The sequence below is a fragment of the Doryrhamphus excisus genome, chromosome 18 (assembly GCF_030265055.1).
Source record: "Doryrhamphus excisus isolate RoL2022-K1 chromosome 18, RoL_Dexc_1.0, whole genome shotgun sequence".
NCBI classification, from domain to species: Eukaryota; Metazoa; Chordata; class Actinopteri; order Syngnathiformes; family Syngnathidae; genus Doryrhamphus; species Doryrhamphus excisus.
The window spans coordinates 16269083-16286225 of record NC_080483.1 but is presented as its reverse complement, the minus strand read 5'-3'; the positions used below and the strand labels follow the sequence as shown (position 1 = coordinate 16286225).

The 17143-nt window shown below is 40.3% G+C and overlaps 1 protein-coding gene and 1 long non-coding RNA gene across 2 annotated transcripts; one reads left to right on the top strand and one right to left on the bottom strand.

The window, feature by feature from the left end:
• The first annotated feature begins 3080 nt into the window (after positions 1 to 3080).
• LOC131106515 (uncharacterized) lies at positions 3081 to 13621 on the top strand. Its single transcript, XR_009120088.1, has 3 exons — positions 3081 to 3355; positions 5329 to 5391; positions 12751 to 13621. It is a non-coding gene; the product is annotated as an uncharacterized LOC131106515 (long non-coding RNA).
• On the bottom strand, positions 7324 to 16370 carry ccdc3b (coiled-coil domain containing 3b). Its single transcript, XM_058055657.1, has 3 exons — positions 15884 to 16370; positions 12763 to 12937; positions 7324 to 8145 (listed from the first exon to the last, which is right to left on the bottom strand). Exons 1-3 carry the CDS (start codon positions 16231 to 16233, stop codon positions 7852 to 7854), a joined length of 819 nt encoding a protein of 272 aa, XP_057911640.1. The 5' UTR covers positions 16234 to 16370; the 3' UTR covers positions 7324 to 7851.
• Between the last annotated feature and the right edge of the window lie 773 nt (positions 16371 to 17143).

Here is a 17143-nt window from a genome sequence, read left to right as displayed (position 1 = left end):
AGCAGAGGACATTTTTAATGCCGACGAAACTGGGTTATTCTGGCAAATGCTGCCAGAAAACACCCTGGGATTTATTGAATGAGATCTTAACCTCACTAATGGAAATAACGTAGGCCCGACGGGCGTAACAGGGCCTAGCTTAATTAACAATTTGTTATGCTCAGAGTCCAATAAAGTTAAATTCTCATTACCTTACGTCTCTTTTCATTGCCCAGTCCAGGTACATTGGAAACATAGTCAAGGAAGTGCCTTTTTATAACGGATAAAGTCCGATTTACGCATATACCGGATATAAATCCGATATATGCGTAAAACGGACATTTTCCGGTATACGCATATAACGGATTTCGCTTATATCGGACAAAACCAGTGGGAACAATTGAATCCGATATATCCGAGGTTTACTGTACATTGGAACATAGTCAAGGAAGTGCCTTTTTATCACGGATAAAATCCGATTTACGCATATATCGGATATAAATCCGATATATATACCGGAAAATGTACGTTTTACGCATATATCGGATTTATATCCGATAAATCCGCATATATCGGATTTATATCCGATATATGCGTAAAACGGACATTTTCCAGTATACGCATATAACGGATTTCGCTTATATCAGACAAAACCAGTGGGAACAATTGAATCCGATATATCCGAGGTTTACTGTATAAAAGTGTTTCTCCTGGATTTCAATATTCTAATAATATCTTTTATTAACTTCCACTCTTGATAAGCAAACACAACGCTCATATTTCCAATTTTTATCTGCAGCTCATTTGGGTTTTCGGGGAAGCCACAGATTGACTCGCAGCATCAATATTTTGTTTGGGCCGAAAGACAAAAAAAAAAAAAACCAAAAAAACAGATAAAAGCTATTAATGACATCATATTTTCCAGCCTCATTGACATGGTGTTCTGCGGCTTCACTCAAACCAGGATGCTGGATCATAAACAAGACAAATTCCCTGTGGTGCCGGAGCACAGTGGAGAGTGCGAGACTAAATTAAACAATGAGATCACCTTCCACTTCATGCAGATTAGTGACTTGCAGTTGTTGGAACAATCCATTCACTGCTAGGGGTGCGCCTCTGAAGGGATTATTTCAGGACGCCGTACCGCAGTCTAGGAAAAGTTGCAGGAAAAAAAAACATAAACACAGTCATGAAAGTGTCAGGAAGAGAGGAACCGCAAAATCCGCTTGCAATTAGATTCAATCAAATGTGGTACCAGAAAGCCGACACCCAAAGTACTCGCTGTCCTAATAGAACTGAAGCTGGCTTTGTTTAGTAACTTATACTCTATTGTAGTGATTATCAACACGCAAAAGTGGCTTAAGAACCCTTTTTCACTGCTTTTTATGGGTCTACGTCAGGGGTGGGCAAACTACGGCCCGGGGGCCACATCCGGCCCGCCAAGTGTTTCAATATGGCCCGCCTGTTCTTTCCAAAGTATTTTATTTAAACTCAACATACAAACTGGCATCGTGGCTTGGGCCAACTTTTTGATGGTTGAAGTAGCTGCTTTATCAATTTCGTTATTTGATGTGGTCTGTTGTTTACAAAATACTCCTGGAAAAAGGAGCACAATAATAGTAATAATAATAATAATGTTGTCAATAATGATAATAATACTACTATTATATTAATATTGTTGTTAATAATATTAATATAATAATGGTAGTAATATTACAAAATACTCCTGGAAAAAGGAGCACAATAATAGTAATAATAATAATAATAATAATAATAATAATGTTGTCAATAATGATAATAATACTACTATTATATTAATATTGTTGTTAATAATATTAATATAATAATGGTAGTAATATTACAAAATACTCCTGGAATAAGGAGCACAATAATAGTAATAATAATAATAATAATAATGTTGTCAATAATGATAATAATACTACTATTATATTAATATTGTTGTTAATAATATTAATATCATAATGGTAGTAATATTACAAAATACTCCTGGAAAAAGGAGCACAATAATAGTAATAATAATAATAATAATAATGTTGTCAATAATGATAATAATACTACTATTATATTATTATTGTTGTTAATAATATTAATATCATAATGGTAGTAATATTACAAAATACTCCTGGAAAAAGGAGCACAATAATAGTAATAATAATAATAATAATAATGTTGTCAATAATGATAATAATACTACTATTATATTAATATTGTTGTTAATAATATTAATATAATAATGGTAGTAATATTACAAAATACTCCTGGAAAAAGGAGCACAATAATAGTAATAATAATAATAATGTTGTCAATAATGATAATAATACTACTATTATATTAATATTGTTGTTAATAATATTAATATAATAATGGTAGTAATATTACAAAATACTCCTGGAAAAAGGAGCACAATAATAGTAATAATAATAATAATGTTGTCAATAATGATAATAATACTACTATTATATTAATATTGTTGTTAATAATATTAATATAATAATGGTAGTAATATTACAAAATACCCCTGGAAAAAGGAGCACAATAATAGTAATAATAATAATAATAATAATAATAATAATAATAATGTTGTCAATAATGATAATAATACTACTATTATATTAATATTGTTGTTAATAATATTAATATAATAATGGTAGTAATATTACAAAATACTCCTGGAAAAAGGAGCACAAGCACAATAATAGTAATACAAATAATAATAATAATAATAATGTTGTCAATAATGATAATAATACTACTATTATATTAATATTGTTGTTAATAATATTAATATATCAATTGTAGTAATATTATTATTATTAACAAAATAATAATAATATAATAACATTACTATAACTAATAATAATAATACATTTATAACACACTTTACATCAAATAAATGATTTCAAAGTGCACATATAGCAGATTGCATGACACTTTTACATGTAAAATATGTGTAAAAATATAGGTGTAAAAATTGACTGTTACGTGTAAAATACTACATAATCCCCCCCCCGTCAGTTTTGTTAAATTAATGCGACCCGCGAGTCAAAAAGTTTTCCCGCCCCTGGTCTACGTTATGAAAATAATGCATTAGTAGTCGTTTGTTACGCCTCCACAAGGTGCGTGTGCCTGTTAGCAGCACACAGCTGCAGATACCTGCGAGAGAAGAGAGCGTCCCACCACTACAGATGGAGAGATCCCTTCCACAATGAAGACGTCCAGGTACGACGTGAAAGCGGCCTTCCTACCCAATTCCGACTATCGACCCAAACGGAAGAAAGCAGAACCATTCCTGTATTGACTCCTCTCTAGCCGATGAGTGGAGGTGGATGTGAATCCTGAGGAAACACATCTTAAGGTGATTACTTCAAATGTGTGCATGGGGGTTAGAGAGGGGGGGGTCTCTCTGTGGCCTTTGCATGTGTCGAGTTCCCTGTGGGTGCACCGGTTTCCTCCCACAGTCCAAACACATGCAGTTTACATTAAGTGGAAACTTCAACTTGCCCTCAAGTACGGTCGCTTGTCTGTCCGCATTTGTTTAAGACTGTGACATGGATGGATGGGTAACGACTTGATTTGCAGTACTATCGGTGTAGGTACACGGAAATATGCGTACATCTGCTATTACTTACCCCCGAAATAACATTATTTAGATCCGTCTGTAAATTTACGCTGACTACTTTAACCATTAGTTTCAACAATGGAAACATTACTCTGCGTTATTTGTACCCGTGTTACATTCAGGAACTCAGAAGAAGGCCTGACAGTCTTTCAGTCGGTTCTTTTGTAACTATTGTACCCAAACACACAGTGGAAACTAAACAGTATCAACCTAAAGCTAAATTCCCTTCGACTGCTCTGTCAACAAACACACGGAGTCCCACTCCTCCCAAACGTATTTTTACACCTGCACAGGAGCAGCAAGGAAAATTGTGAAGGACGGAAAGTAAAAAGACAAAGGAGGAGGCCTTTAACTAAACAGAAAAAGGAGGGATGACGAATGTGTCTTTAAACTCTTTAACCCACCGTCAGATTGGCTGTCCATTCATTTTCTACACCTCTGGTCCTATTAGGGTTCTGGGGGCGCTGGAGTCTATCCCAACAGACTTAATGGTAATGGTTTTATTTCATTTGAACATGCATCAGATTACAATTGAATGCATCACATAATCAGTTCCCAGTTCCACATGTCCAAAAGGAGTAGGAAGAAGCAAAGCTTATTAAATCCTACCCCTCCAACTGGTACTTTTACAATCACTAACTGTTACATTTGTTCACTTCCTGCTTTCCTAAAAAAAATAAATTAATTAAAAAATAATAATTAAATTTACAAAAATGTATTTAATTTTAAACAAATTTTAATTTAATTTTAAAAAATTTAATTTAATTTTTGTCACGTACCGAAGTACTCGGTGATATGAGCATCCAATGCCATAATGGGTACCATAGTGCGTGTCAATATAGTGATATATATAGCACATCATGACTGGTTCAAGACTCTTTATCCTTGTATTTAGCAAATTTATTTTATTTATTAATTTATTTTATTAATTTTTATAAAAAAAATTTTTAGTTTTTAACATTTTTTTAATTTTTTTTTTTTTTGTCCCGTGCCAAAGTACTCGGTGATATGAGCATCCAATGCCATAATGTGTACCATAGTGCGTGTCAATATAGTGATATATATAGCACATCATGACTGGTTCAAGACTCTTCATCCTTGTATTTAGCAAACATCAACTGCTTGTATTGTTTCTTGAATTGGCTCATCGTTGTGCATTGTTTGATTTCCTTACTCAATCCATTCCATAGTTTGATTCCACATACTGAAATGCTATGGCTAGCATAACGTAGTCCTAGCATAGAAGTGTTTCAAATGTACTTCTTCCCTGAAATCATATTTCTCCTCTCTTGTAGAGAAGTATTGGATGACATTTTTAGCTAATTGGTTATTTTTAGCCTTATGCATTATTTTAGCTGTTTGAAGATGAAGTATTTGTGATTTTAGAAATAAGAAGTTAGTATGTCCTCTGTAGGCGGCATTATGAATTATCCTTACTGACCTTTTTTTGCAGTACATTTAGCGAGTGAAGATTGCTTTTGTAGTTATTAGCCCATATTTCCACACAATAAGTAAGATATGGTAGAACCAGAGAGAAATAAAGAGTGTGGAGTGATTTCTGATTCAGAACAAATTTTGCTTTGTTCAATACTGAAATATTTGTGGCCACTTTATGTTGTATCACAACGGCACCTAAAGACACACAACCATTCACACTCACATTCACACCTATGAGCAGGTAACCTAACGTGCATTTTTCCGGGATGCAGGACGAAGCCCACGCAAGCGGCAGGATCCGGAGAACAGTACTGAACTGGTGGAAGAGATTCGAGGTGCGTGATACTCGACACACTGCGGGCGCGCTCCATACGGTAGTAGCCGACTGACGATGTTTGAACGCTTGAACAAGACGAGTTAAGCAAAGCAGGGTCGGCCGCCGCATTTGTATGAGACCACCGCCATGCGGTGGTATTGTCTGACATGTGTTCTGCAGCTTGGCTCTGCATGCTGGTTTTTTTTGTCGAAAAGGCTGTTTGTGTGTTTTTATCATCTTTGGATCACTTCCATCACATTTTGACACTTGGCTGCAGGAAAGCTTAGCAAAAGTTGAACAGGGACAAGAAAGAGCAAACCAGGAGGTCTAGAAGAAGGAAGTGGGTGGGGGAAGGGGGGATAAGATGAAGATCTATAATGTGCTATCCTTGAACCAGGACTCAAACAAGAAGCTAGAATAGTTCTTGTAAATGTCCCTTTTTATCCTGCTTTAGCCCAGAACGATCCCTCTACAGCCCCTAAATGTTTCCTGTTTTTTTTTTCTTCTACCTTCCACCCATCTAAAAGCCTGCTTCTCAATCCTCAAGCCCCTCCGCCCCCCCCTGCGTATGCCACAGCAGCATATGGAAGACATTTGCTTTTAATGTCTTAAAAATCAAGCTGGAAATCTCAAACGGCGCGGTGGTCGATGTGGATGCGCATTGAGGCTGAAGTTGGCAACACGTTGAACAGCGGAGGTCAACATAAGGGCAACCGTGTGAATTCAAATCACCTAGCCAGCATTTTTTTTTGTTAGTTTGGTCGTTATTAATGTGAAAATTTCAGTCTGTACAAGATGGCGGCTTGGGCTTGGTCATTTTGTTGATTACCACCAACTACAGAACGATATTGTATAATATTATTACAGCTGTCAAATGACACTGCAAATTCTGTCAAAAATTCTATCAAATTAATCGCAGTTTTCAAATTAATTAATCAGGATTAATCACCGTATGCCAATTTTTTACTGTATTTTACCAACAGAAAGCTCAGTGACAGGTAGGATTTGATATGTTTGTGTTAGGGATGCTCCAATCGATCGGCCATCGATAAGTATTGGACGATTTCTGTGAAAAAGCATATGATCGTTATTTATACATCAATACCTTTGGCTCATACCATTGCAGCCTTTAGCCCCTCGCCCTCTTTCCTTCACACTGCACAGGCATGACAAACCCCAAAAAATGGAATGATCAGTATCAGAATTGGCAGCATAAAATCGGAGCATGCCTAATTTTGATGTATATAATATATATTTGCCTAACGCTAGGCTAGTCTCTTTAATAGTAGCAGAACATAAGGCTTTATAAGCCATTAGGGTTACGTTCAAAGACAACGTGTCATTTTTATGCACGGTGTAACTTGAAATGCACATTTCATTACACAAAAATATTTAAAGTAATAAATGAAATATATTATTCACCGCCGCTAAAGCGATACTTTTGACAACCCTGATTATTATACATAATATAAACAATCACAACTGACATTCGGAGTAAGCCTTCATCCACATTTCTCGCCGCTAAGCTAACTAAGAACTCGGCAGATGTCTCTCCCGTGCGCTCTCAATGTGCATTACCGCCACCTACAGGACCGGAGGGGTACTACATATCGTCCACAGCGCTCTTCAAAATCCACGGACATCGACTGCGTTCTCTTACTAGCTGCTAATCTAGTAAATAAAGAAAAGCACTGAAGTAGCTTGCTGGAAGTTTACCATGCTCTACCGGCTGGTTTTGTTATATTTGCACCACTTTTTAGCTGAACTCGAGTAGAGAATCAAAGATCTTATTAGTGCCTGAAGATATAATTAATCATACCTGCAACATATATTTGCTAACATTATTCATTTGAAGGGGTATTATTTTGTCAGTAAGATACATCGTAAGACATTTTTAATCGGAAGTGAAAAACACCATTAAACGTTGATGTTAAAGCTTATTTATTCATTAAAAAATGTGAAGACGAATAATGTAAATAAGTCATACAAAATAGAAAAGAAAGCCAAAAACAGAAAAAGCCATCCCTGGACTTTGCTAGGTTCACTGGCTCGACTTAATAGATGCGCAGCACCCTGTTTATCAAAAAATAAACTTTGTATGAGCAAAAAATTGCTAAATCAACATCGCACTTTCTGGATACTTAAAAAAAATTTTTTTTAATATAAATAGTTCCAAAAATAAAATAAAAGAACACTTTTTTATAGCACCACCATTTTTACTCAACAACACAACCTTGCATAGCCAATAGTTAAAAACTTACTTAATTACTACGGTACTGTACTTTCCTGACTGGGAAACTACTGAATCCATTTGATCAGGAATATTTCTAATCACTTTAGTGACAAAGGTCGGAGTTTTACGCTTTTTAACTTGTGAAATGCTAAAATGAGAAATGTTACCAACTGCTACAGGATGATAAGCATATGAAGGTGGGTTACGCATATAAGACACACACTTAGCCCTCTGATGTTGGCAAGCCTACTTCTTTAACTTCTTTGCCAGCGCCCCATTAAGCCGAGGCTCCTTTTGGTTGTGGGTGGTGTCCTGATGGGGGTGCGTTCGGGTGGTCTTCGACTCGTAGAGCTGCTTGAGGCTGAGCGTTTGCTGCTCCTTGGTCGTCTCCCGCTGGGCCTGGCGCAGTAGACGCTTCATGGTCTTCACCTTCTCCCTCAGGTGGCCATTGGCTTTCTCCAAGTAACGAACATTCTGAGACAGCGTCTTCACCTTCTCCTCCTCCTCGAATAGAGCCTTCTGCACCGCAGAGCACAGCAACTGTGGAGGGAATAATAAGACTTAATAGTATTTTGGCTTGGTTCTTTCTCCAGTCCAGGGTGAACCCGAAGACGGCTGGGATAGGCTCCAGCATACCCGACATATAAGCGACATAGGATACTTTCTTCTTGTAAAATTACTGCTGCTTTTTCTATTTTGGGCCGCACTTTGGACACCCTAATGTTCTAATATTTCCATGTGGGCCTGAATGCTAATTCTCTACCCTCAGTTTACGACTGCTGAAAGTTTTGAGGAAATGTTGAAAATGTGCTGCTGGCTGCTGGACCACATCACTAGTGGCTACATTTCCCTCCCCAACACCGCCATATACGCCATGTGGGATTACTTATTCCCGATTGGGAAGTGAAAATAGCTATCAATCTTTATAACGTACTACTTCAAGTGCTGAGGCAGGGCCAGCAACTTGTGCATCCCTGCTGTTTCAACCCAGACATGACTTTTGGATAAACATTATTCAAAATCTGTATGCATCCATTTTTATATTACAGACTAAGATGTGGCATACTGGAGTTAAAAATATGCAATATTAATCCATTATTAATCACCTCAGTGTCAGTTGGGGCATTCATTCATTCATTCATTTTCTACCGGTTATTCTCACTAGTTACGGGGGATGCTGGAGCCTATCCCAGCTGTCTTCGGGCGAGAGGCGGGGTACACCCTGGACAGCTGGGATAGGCTCCAGCACCCCCGCGACCCTTGTGAGGATAAGCGGTAGAAAATGAATGAATGAATGAATGAATCCTCACGAGGGTTGTGGGGGTGCTGGAGCCTATCCCAGCTGTCTTCTACACCCTGGACTGGTGGCCAGCCAATCACAGGGCACATATAGACAAACAACCATTCACACTCACAATCATACCTATATGGACAATTTGGAGTCGCCAACTATCCTCACTAGGCTTGAGAGGGTATGCCGGAGCCTATCCCAGCTGTCTTCGGGGGAGAAGCGGGGTCCACCCTGGAGTGGTGGCCAGCCAATCACAGGGCACATATAGACAAACAACCATTCACACTCACATTCATACCTACTATCTATCATATATCATATCTATTGGCTGGCCACCAGTCCAGGGTGTACCCCACCTCTCGCCCAAAGACAGCTGGGATAGGCTCCAGCACCCCCGCGACCCTCGTGAGGATAAGCGGTAGAAAATAAATGAATGAATGAATGAATCCTCACGAGGGTTGCGGGGGTGCTGGAGCTTATCCCAGCTCTCTTCTACACCCTGGAGTGGTGGCCAGCCAATCACAGGGCACATATAGACAAACAACCATTCACACTCACATTCATACCTATATGGACAATTTGGAGTCGCCAACTATCCTCACTAGGCTTGAGGGGGTATGCCGGAGCCTATCCCAGCTGTCTTCGGGGGAGAGGCGGGGTACACCCTGGACTGGTGGCCAGCCAATCACAGGGCACATATAGACAAACAACCATTCACACTCACATTCATACCTACTATCTATCATACCTATTGGCTGGCGACCAAGCGGATCGCGGAGGATAAGCGGTAGAAAATAAATGAATGAATGAATCCTCACGAGGGTCGCGGGGGTGCTGGAGCCTATCCCAGCTGTCTTCTACACCCTGGAGTGGTGGCCAGCCAATCACAGGGCACATATAGACAAACAACCATTCACACTCACATTCATACCTATGGACAATTTGGAGTTGCTAATTAACCTAGCATGTTTTTGGAATGTGGGAGGAAACCGGAGAAAAAACCCACGCATGCACGGGGAGAACATGCAAACTCCACACAGAGATGACCGAGGGTGGAATTGAACTCAGATCTCCTAGCTGCGTGCTAACCACTCATCCACCATGCAGCCCCTGTTGTAGACTGTCAGTGTTAAATAGGATGTTTTTATATGATTATTTGATACTGATATTGAATTTATGTGAACAACACCAAGATACAGACTGGAATAATCCATCTAAGAAAAATCAAGCTTGCATATTATCAGATTTCATTGATTGCCATCAGGACACGTAACGCATGTTGCATGCCGTCATCGCTGTTCTCGGATCGGAACTCTGTTGTGCAGGCTTTTGAAGTCTTTTCTAAGTGGGAAGATGCACGTTTGAAGTCGATGTGAGGGGAACCAGATGTGTCTCCCATGTAAGTTAAGACAAACTTAAGTTAACCGAAGCTTTAATCTTTGCAAGATGTGAGCGGCAATTAGTTTAGCCTTCGTATGTTTGGCGGCGGCGGCGGTATAACACGGTTTGATCCTGAAGTGAGGGCATGCATTGTTGTGACTGCGACACACTTTTGTTTTCGTTGGGAGGAAATATACACTAAACTTAAACTTAATTTGAAGAATCTATAAAAAGACTTGATGATTATAATCACAGACCAGCCAGACGCCAAATTTCTTGCTATTAACAGAAATTCAAAACGTGTTTATAATTCTCTTTTTCCCCCGAGGTTCTGCTTTCATGGGTAGTCTGAAAATGATTGAAAACAGACAGAAGAAGAGCAAAATGAGAGGGACCAGGCCAAAGGATTGTGCTTATTTGTGGGGAAGAAGCAGCGGTAAGTGAATGCAACCATAAACACAGGAAAACAACAAAAAAAAATGCACAAAACAAGGAGTTCAAATTTAGGATCTCCAGCCTGTAACTTTGGTTTAAAATACAATGTTATTAGACATTCCGACCCATTCCGAGGACTATGTTTGCAGACTGGAAGATGTAGAGAAGGACTTAGACTTGGATTCACAGAAAGGAGCTTCCATTGTGGTTCCGACAGATCATGTGACGGGAACTCAAAATGAGTGTTTCTCACCTTCTTTGGCTCCATTTTGGGTTATTTAAGTGAGAAACACTATTGAATTGAATGAAATAACTTATTGGCTGAGTGGTTAGACCTGGGTTCGATTCTCCGCATCTCTGTGTGGAGTTTGCATGTTCTCCCCGTGAATGCGTGTTTTTTTTCCGGGTACTCCGGTTTCCTCCCACATTCCAAAAACATTGTTGATATGTGCCCTGTGATTGGCCGGCGACCAGTCCAAGATGTACCTTGCCTCTCGCCCGAAGACAGCTGGGATAGGCTCCATCATACCCGCAACCCTAGTGAGGATAAGCGGTGTAGAAAATGATGGATGGATGGAAATGACTTATGTCAAAACAGGAAGGTGGTGTTGAAATGGAAGGTATTGATCTGCCTGTCGCATGACTGAAGGTCAAAGTCATCTTAAACGTTAATTTATCCCTTTCATTCATCATTTATATGTATTTATATGCATTTTGAATTGATTCCTACCTGTTGAATTATCATTGTAAAACTATTTTTTGTTTTTCTTAAATGAAAAAAAAAACTTTTTGATGGGAAAAAATGATACAGTTAGCATCCAGAGCTTCTGCAAGGAATTAGCGACTCTCACCAAGATTCCGCTGTATACTGAAATCCATGAGTCATGAGATTCACGTACCAAATACCAAATGTACACTACCGCTCAAAAGTTTGGGATCACTTGGACATTTTTTTTGTCCAGTCTGAGATATGGCTTTTTCTTGGCAGTCCTGCCATGAAGTCCAGCATCCTGAATTGGCCGCTTCACTGTTGATACTGACACTGGTGTTTGACGGATACTATTTAGTGCAGCTGCCAGGTGACGACCTGTGAGGCGTCTTTGTCTTAAACTACACACTCTGACTGATATTTGTGCAGCGTTTTTCTGTCCTTGTTAGACCCGGTTTGTGCTGCTCTCTGAAGGGAGTAGTTAACAGCATGGTAAGAGATTTTAGTTTTGGTTTAGATTTTTTTAGATGGCTTTTCTAATCATCTATTAGCCTTATAAAATGATTAGCTTGGATTAGCAGCCATACCAGGAGATTGATGCAGAGGACTGACAGTTGTTGATAGTAGGCCTCTATGCAAAAATGTACATCCTTCTTTGAAAATCATTTGATTCATTTTAATTGTTTGGGAAATGGATAAAAACTACACACTCTCGGATATTTGTCTTCTTGCACAGTTGTGCATCGTTTTTGTGTCCTTGTTAGACCCAGTTTGTGATGCTCTTTGAAGGAAGTAGTTTTTAAGAGATTTTAGTTTTAGTTTAGATTTTTAGATGGCTTTTCTAATCATCTGTTAGCCTTATAAAATGATTAGCTAGGATTAGCAGACAGTTGTTGATAGTAGGCCTCTATGCAAAAGTGTACATCCTTCTTTGAAAATCATCTGATTCATTTTAACTGTTTGTGAAATGGAAAAAATGTGTTTTTCTTTGGAAAACAAAGACATTTGCAAGTGATCCCAAACTTTTGAGCGGTAGTGTATGTACAAAATAGGGTTTCACTTCAGTCACCTTGAAATAAGAAACAAAAAACAGTGAGCATATATCTATATAATGCAATACTATTGTGCTGCGCTTAAAACAATACTCAGCAAAGAACAAAAAAAAAGTCCTGAAGGTCGCAAGAACGTCATGTTCTACGCTATTAAAGCAGATTTTTCCATTGCGGCGTCATTGTCCGACCAAAATGAAGAAAATCTTGGACCGTTTTGCTCTTCTCTAAACAATAAGTTATAATACCGAATAATACCACTTTTTTTTTTTTTTTTTTAGCTGTCCACATACCCGACTATCCTCCTGCGCCTCCCACTCAGGGGTGAAGCTGTGGACGTGGGTACCAGGCGTGCAGTTGGCGAACTGGAAAAGACTGGCAAACATGCGATGGTTGTCTGCCGTGTCCGGGAAGATGGCGTCTTGGAAGTTGACTCCATGGGGAACAATGTTGTAGTTTTCATCCATCCTGCAAGGCAGTAAGAAACACATCATACTGCAACTCCATTTAAATGCAAACACACACACACACACACACACACACACACACACACGTCCAACCAAAACAGATTTATGAGTGTGATGAATGTACATTGTGATGTGAAACGTGTGAGGGAGAACGTAGGGACATCTGGATTTCATCTCGTATCCCTCAAGAGACATGAAAAGTTTGCTTGTTTATATAAAACGCTGAGTGGGTGTACAACTGTGTCGAAGAGGTCAGAGGTCCCGACGTGAATGAAAAGAACATGTAAGAATAGACTTCACAGTAAACGCAGCACCTCCAATTGTCACGTCAGCATTTTCGACCAGATAATGTACAGCGATTCCCCTGTTTGTTTAAGTTGAGTGTTTGTATCGGTCTGACATCTTTAAGGCGTAACGTATAAGCTAATGTTTTCATAGGGTACATGGGAACCAGACACAACACATCGTTTAAGATCCCTAGCGAGATTGCCGCTTTTAATTTTTCTCCATACTAGGCTCAGATTCGTCCTATCCGGGAAATATTTCCTCATGATTGATTGGAATGGCTATTTTTATGTGTGCGAGATTTTCTTGGACAGGAAATAGTTGTCCACTGGAGACTGTGATGAGAACGAGAACTCGCTGAAAAATATTACAAGTACAATAGAGTATTTTTGCAACATATCTTTTACAGAAATCAAACTTGTATACTTACTATCCACTAAAACAACAACATGGTAAGATCATTGCTTCTTGCATGCGGTCAATAGTTGGCATCACTGTCTGAGGCCGCATGAGTGCTGCCACGGCCATTGAAGGAAGCACGAGTTCCAGCATGTCCTTTGACATGATGACGGAGAACATTTTCCAACATGCCAATAAGTTCCTTGCCGAGGAAGCTGAAGATGAAGGAGTAGCCAAGTACAGCATGTCGGTTAGCGCGTAGGCCTCACAGCTAGGAGACCCGAGTTCGATTCCACCCTCGGGTTTGCATGTTCTCCCCGTGCATGCGTGGGTTTTCTCCGGGTACTCCGGTTTCCTCCCCCATTCCAAAAACATGCTAGGTTAATTGGCCACTCCAAATTGTCCATAGGTATGAATGTGAGTGTGAATGGTTGTTTGTCTATATGTGCCCTGTGATTGGCTGGCCACCAGTCCAGAGTGTAGAAGACAGCTGGGATAGGCTCCAGCACCCCCGCGACCCTCGTGAGGATAAGTGGTAGAAAATGAATGAACGATTCGGCAGGTGACCGGTCCAATGTGTACCTCGCCTCTCGCCCGAAGTCAGCTGGGATAGGCTCCAGCATACCCCCTCGAGCTTAGTGAGGATAGTTCGCGACTCCAAATTGTCCAAAAGTATGAATGTGAGTGTGAATGGTTGTTTGTCTATATGTGCCCTGTGATTGGCTGGCCACCAGTCCAGGGTGTAGAAGACAGCTGGGATAGGCTCCAGCACCCTTGTGAGGATAAGCGGTAGAAAATGAATGAACGATTCGGCAGGCGACCGGTCCAGGGTGTACCTCGCCTCTTGCCCGAAGTCAGCTGGGATAGGCTCCAGCATACCCCCTGGAGCCTTGTGAGGACAGTTGGCGACTCCAAATTGTCCATAGGTATGAATGTGAGTGTGAATGGTTGTTTGTCTATATGTGCCCTGTGATTGGCTGGCCAGCAGTCCAGGGTGTAGCAGACAGCTGGGATAGGCTCCAGCACCCTCGTGAGGATAAGCGGTAGAAAATGAATGAACGATTCGGCAGGCGACCGGTCCAAGGTGTACCTCGCCTCTCGCCTGAAGTCAGCTGGGATAGGCTCCAGCATCCTGCCTCGAGCCTAGTGAGGATAGTTGGCGACTCCAAATTGTCCAAAAGTATGAATGTGAGTGTGAATGGTTGTTTGGTTGTTTGTCTATATGTGATTGGCTGGCCACCAGTCCAGGGTGTAGAAGACAGCTGGGATAGGCTCCAGCAGTAGAAAATGAATGAATGAATGAATGAATGAATGAATGAGGTTGGTTTCTTCTGTCTATCTGTTTGTAGAACTCGGGATCCTTTTTTTTTAGATGTTTTCTGTCAAAGCGTAATTGTCCAAATCGAAAACGGATACACGCATTGATGTTTTGAGCAGCACAACACAGGGAAGCAAAGTCTCGTTCACACATGTCTTTATGACGCATCATAAAAATACACTTATTATTGTTGCAGACCCTCATGAGCGAACACACCCAGTACACACCGGGAATGCTGTTCAGTGCTCCTTCTCAATATCTGACCTCTCATCTGCGTTAAGTCAAAGAACAGAATGTGAAGGGAAAATTGGTAACACCTGTTAGCTAGCACACGCTCCCTATCATCAAGCGATGGCTTTCATCAGAGAGCAGTGGCTCTGTGTCGCTAAACTTTCCTTACAAATCATACAAGTCCTTTTGTACGCTTACTGCAGAGCTCAGTACTTACTTACACCCACTGGACTGATAAAAAGTTTTTTTTTTTTTTTTTTTGGGCCGCAAACCACAACATTCTTTAGATATTCCCATCGACTGCGTTCCCTCTAGTTTCAGTATCTGACTGTGGAATTTTGTGAGTGTGTATTTTGTCCGAGAGGTCAGCCGTGGCCAAATTAGACCAATCATGTTGCTTCAACTGTGCGGCACTGACCACAAGTCTCATTGTTTAAGACAGCATTGTGTTATTTTAGCTGATAGCATAAATATGCAATTATTATTTTTATTTGAATGCAAAGTCTTTATTATATCCAATTTGGATCAATAGTATAAGAGCAATAAGTCATTTTATTTCAATGTATTTACCTTAATATGCCTGGTTGCAGTTTTCTAAGGAAATATTGTTAATACGAATAATATTTTCAATAATTATATAACATAACAATTAATTATATAACATTTTCAATTGATTGAAGAGTTTTAATAAGCACACATATACACAAAACTCACCTTACAAAGAAGTAGTAGTTGTTGTCGGGGGTCACACTGTAGGAGAAGCAAGGAAAGTAGCCCATGCCGGTGACGTTAAACCTGGAGCCCGCCGGGACCTCCAGCATGCTCCCCCACGCCTGGTCGCACAGCAGCTCTATTTCAGCGGAGTACAGCAGGTCCGTGTTGAGCTGCCACGGCAGGTAGTTGTAAGGCTCCTTGTGGAGGGCCAGAACCTTGGCGAACACGATGATCTCGGCCAGCTCGGCTCGGCATGCCTCCGTCTGGGGTCTCCAGTCGTGGGGCAGCTGGCATCCTTTGCTCCACTCGGGACCGACGGTCGTCAGGAGAACAGCCACGATAATCCACATAATTCCACACGGAGATGAGTGAGCTGCAGAATGGATGGGTGGGAATTTAAAAGTTAAGCACAGTGCTTTCACGCATCTCCTTCAGCGCATCATCCAGATGTTTTAAACACGGAAAACACTGCAGAAGTGGTACCTGTGATTTGGGAGGAGGAGGATTACCCCCTTCTCTCCAGCAGCATCCCCTCTCACCTTCGAGCACAACTTGGGCGGAGCAAATAAAACCACTGCATTCAACCATGGAACCTTTCAAAACTTTTAATGACGATCCCATACGTACATATATCCCTCAAAAATGAGTTACATTTAAAAATTAAAACTACAGTCCGAAAAGAATTGAGAAAATGCGCACAGCGGCCTCTTGTGACAAAAAATGGAATGTCAACGGTAAAAGAAAGTGTCGCTAGTAGGTGCTGACCAATCACAGGCGAGGTTTGACCAAGGACTGTTTAGTTAAGATAGGATGGGTCAATCTCAAGCGTCTGGAAGAGAGTGTAGTATGGCTTGGAACGAAAGTCCGCCATGACAGTGAGCAAGAGACGGGGTTGGGGCTAGCGGATGATCAAGTACAAATCCACTAGCTCTGATATGAGTACAAAGTAAAATTATACGCTGTCCGTACACTTTGACACAACAGGTTAATGTTAAAGCTGCTAATGTGTGTTGTTAGCAGTTTGCTAGCATTAGCCGAGAACATATTTTCAATGCAGTGTTTGTTTCTGGATTCTGCCTCCTATCATGGCGGCCAAACCCGCCTCCGGCATAATACGGAAGTCATTGGTGTGGAGTTGTGGCGCTGAAAAGGCCGAACGCGGAAGTAAACTTTACCACACCGTACCACACAGCCTCAAGGCAATACTGTCCTCTATGTATCATAGTTGGTATGCATTTTTATTCAATTGACAAATGGAAT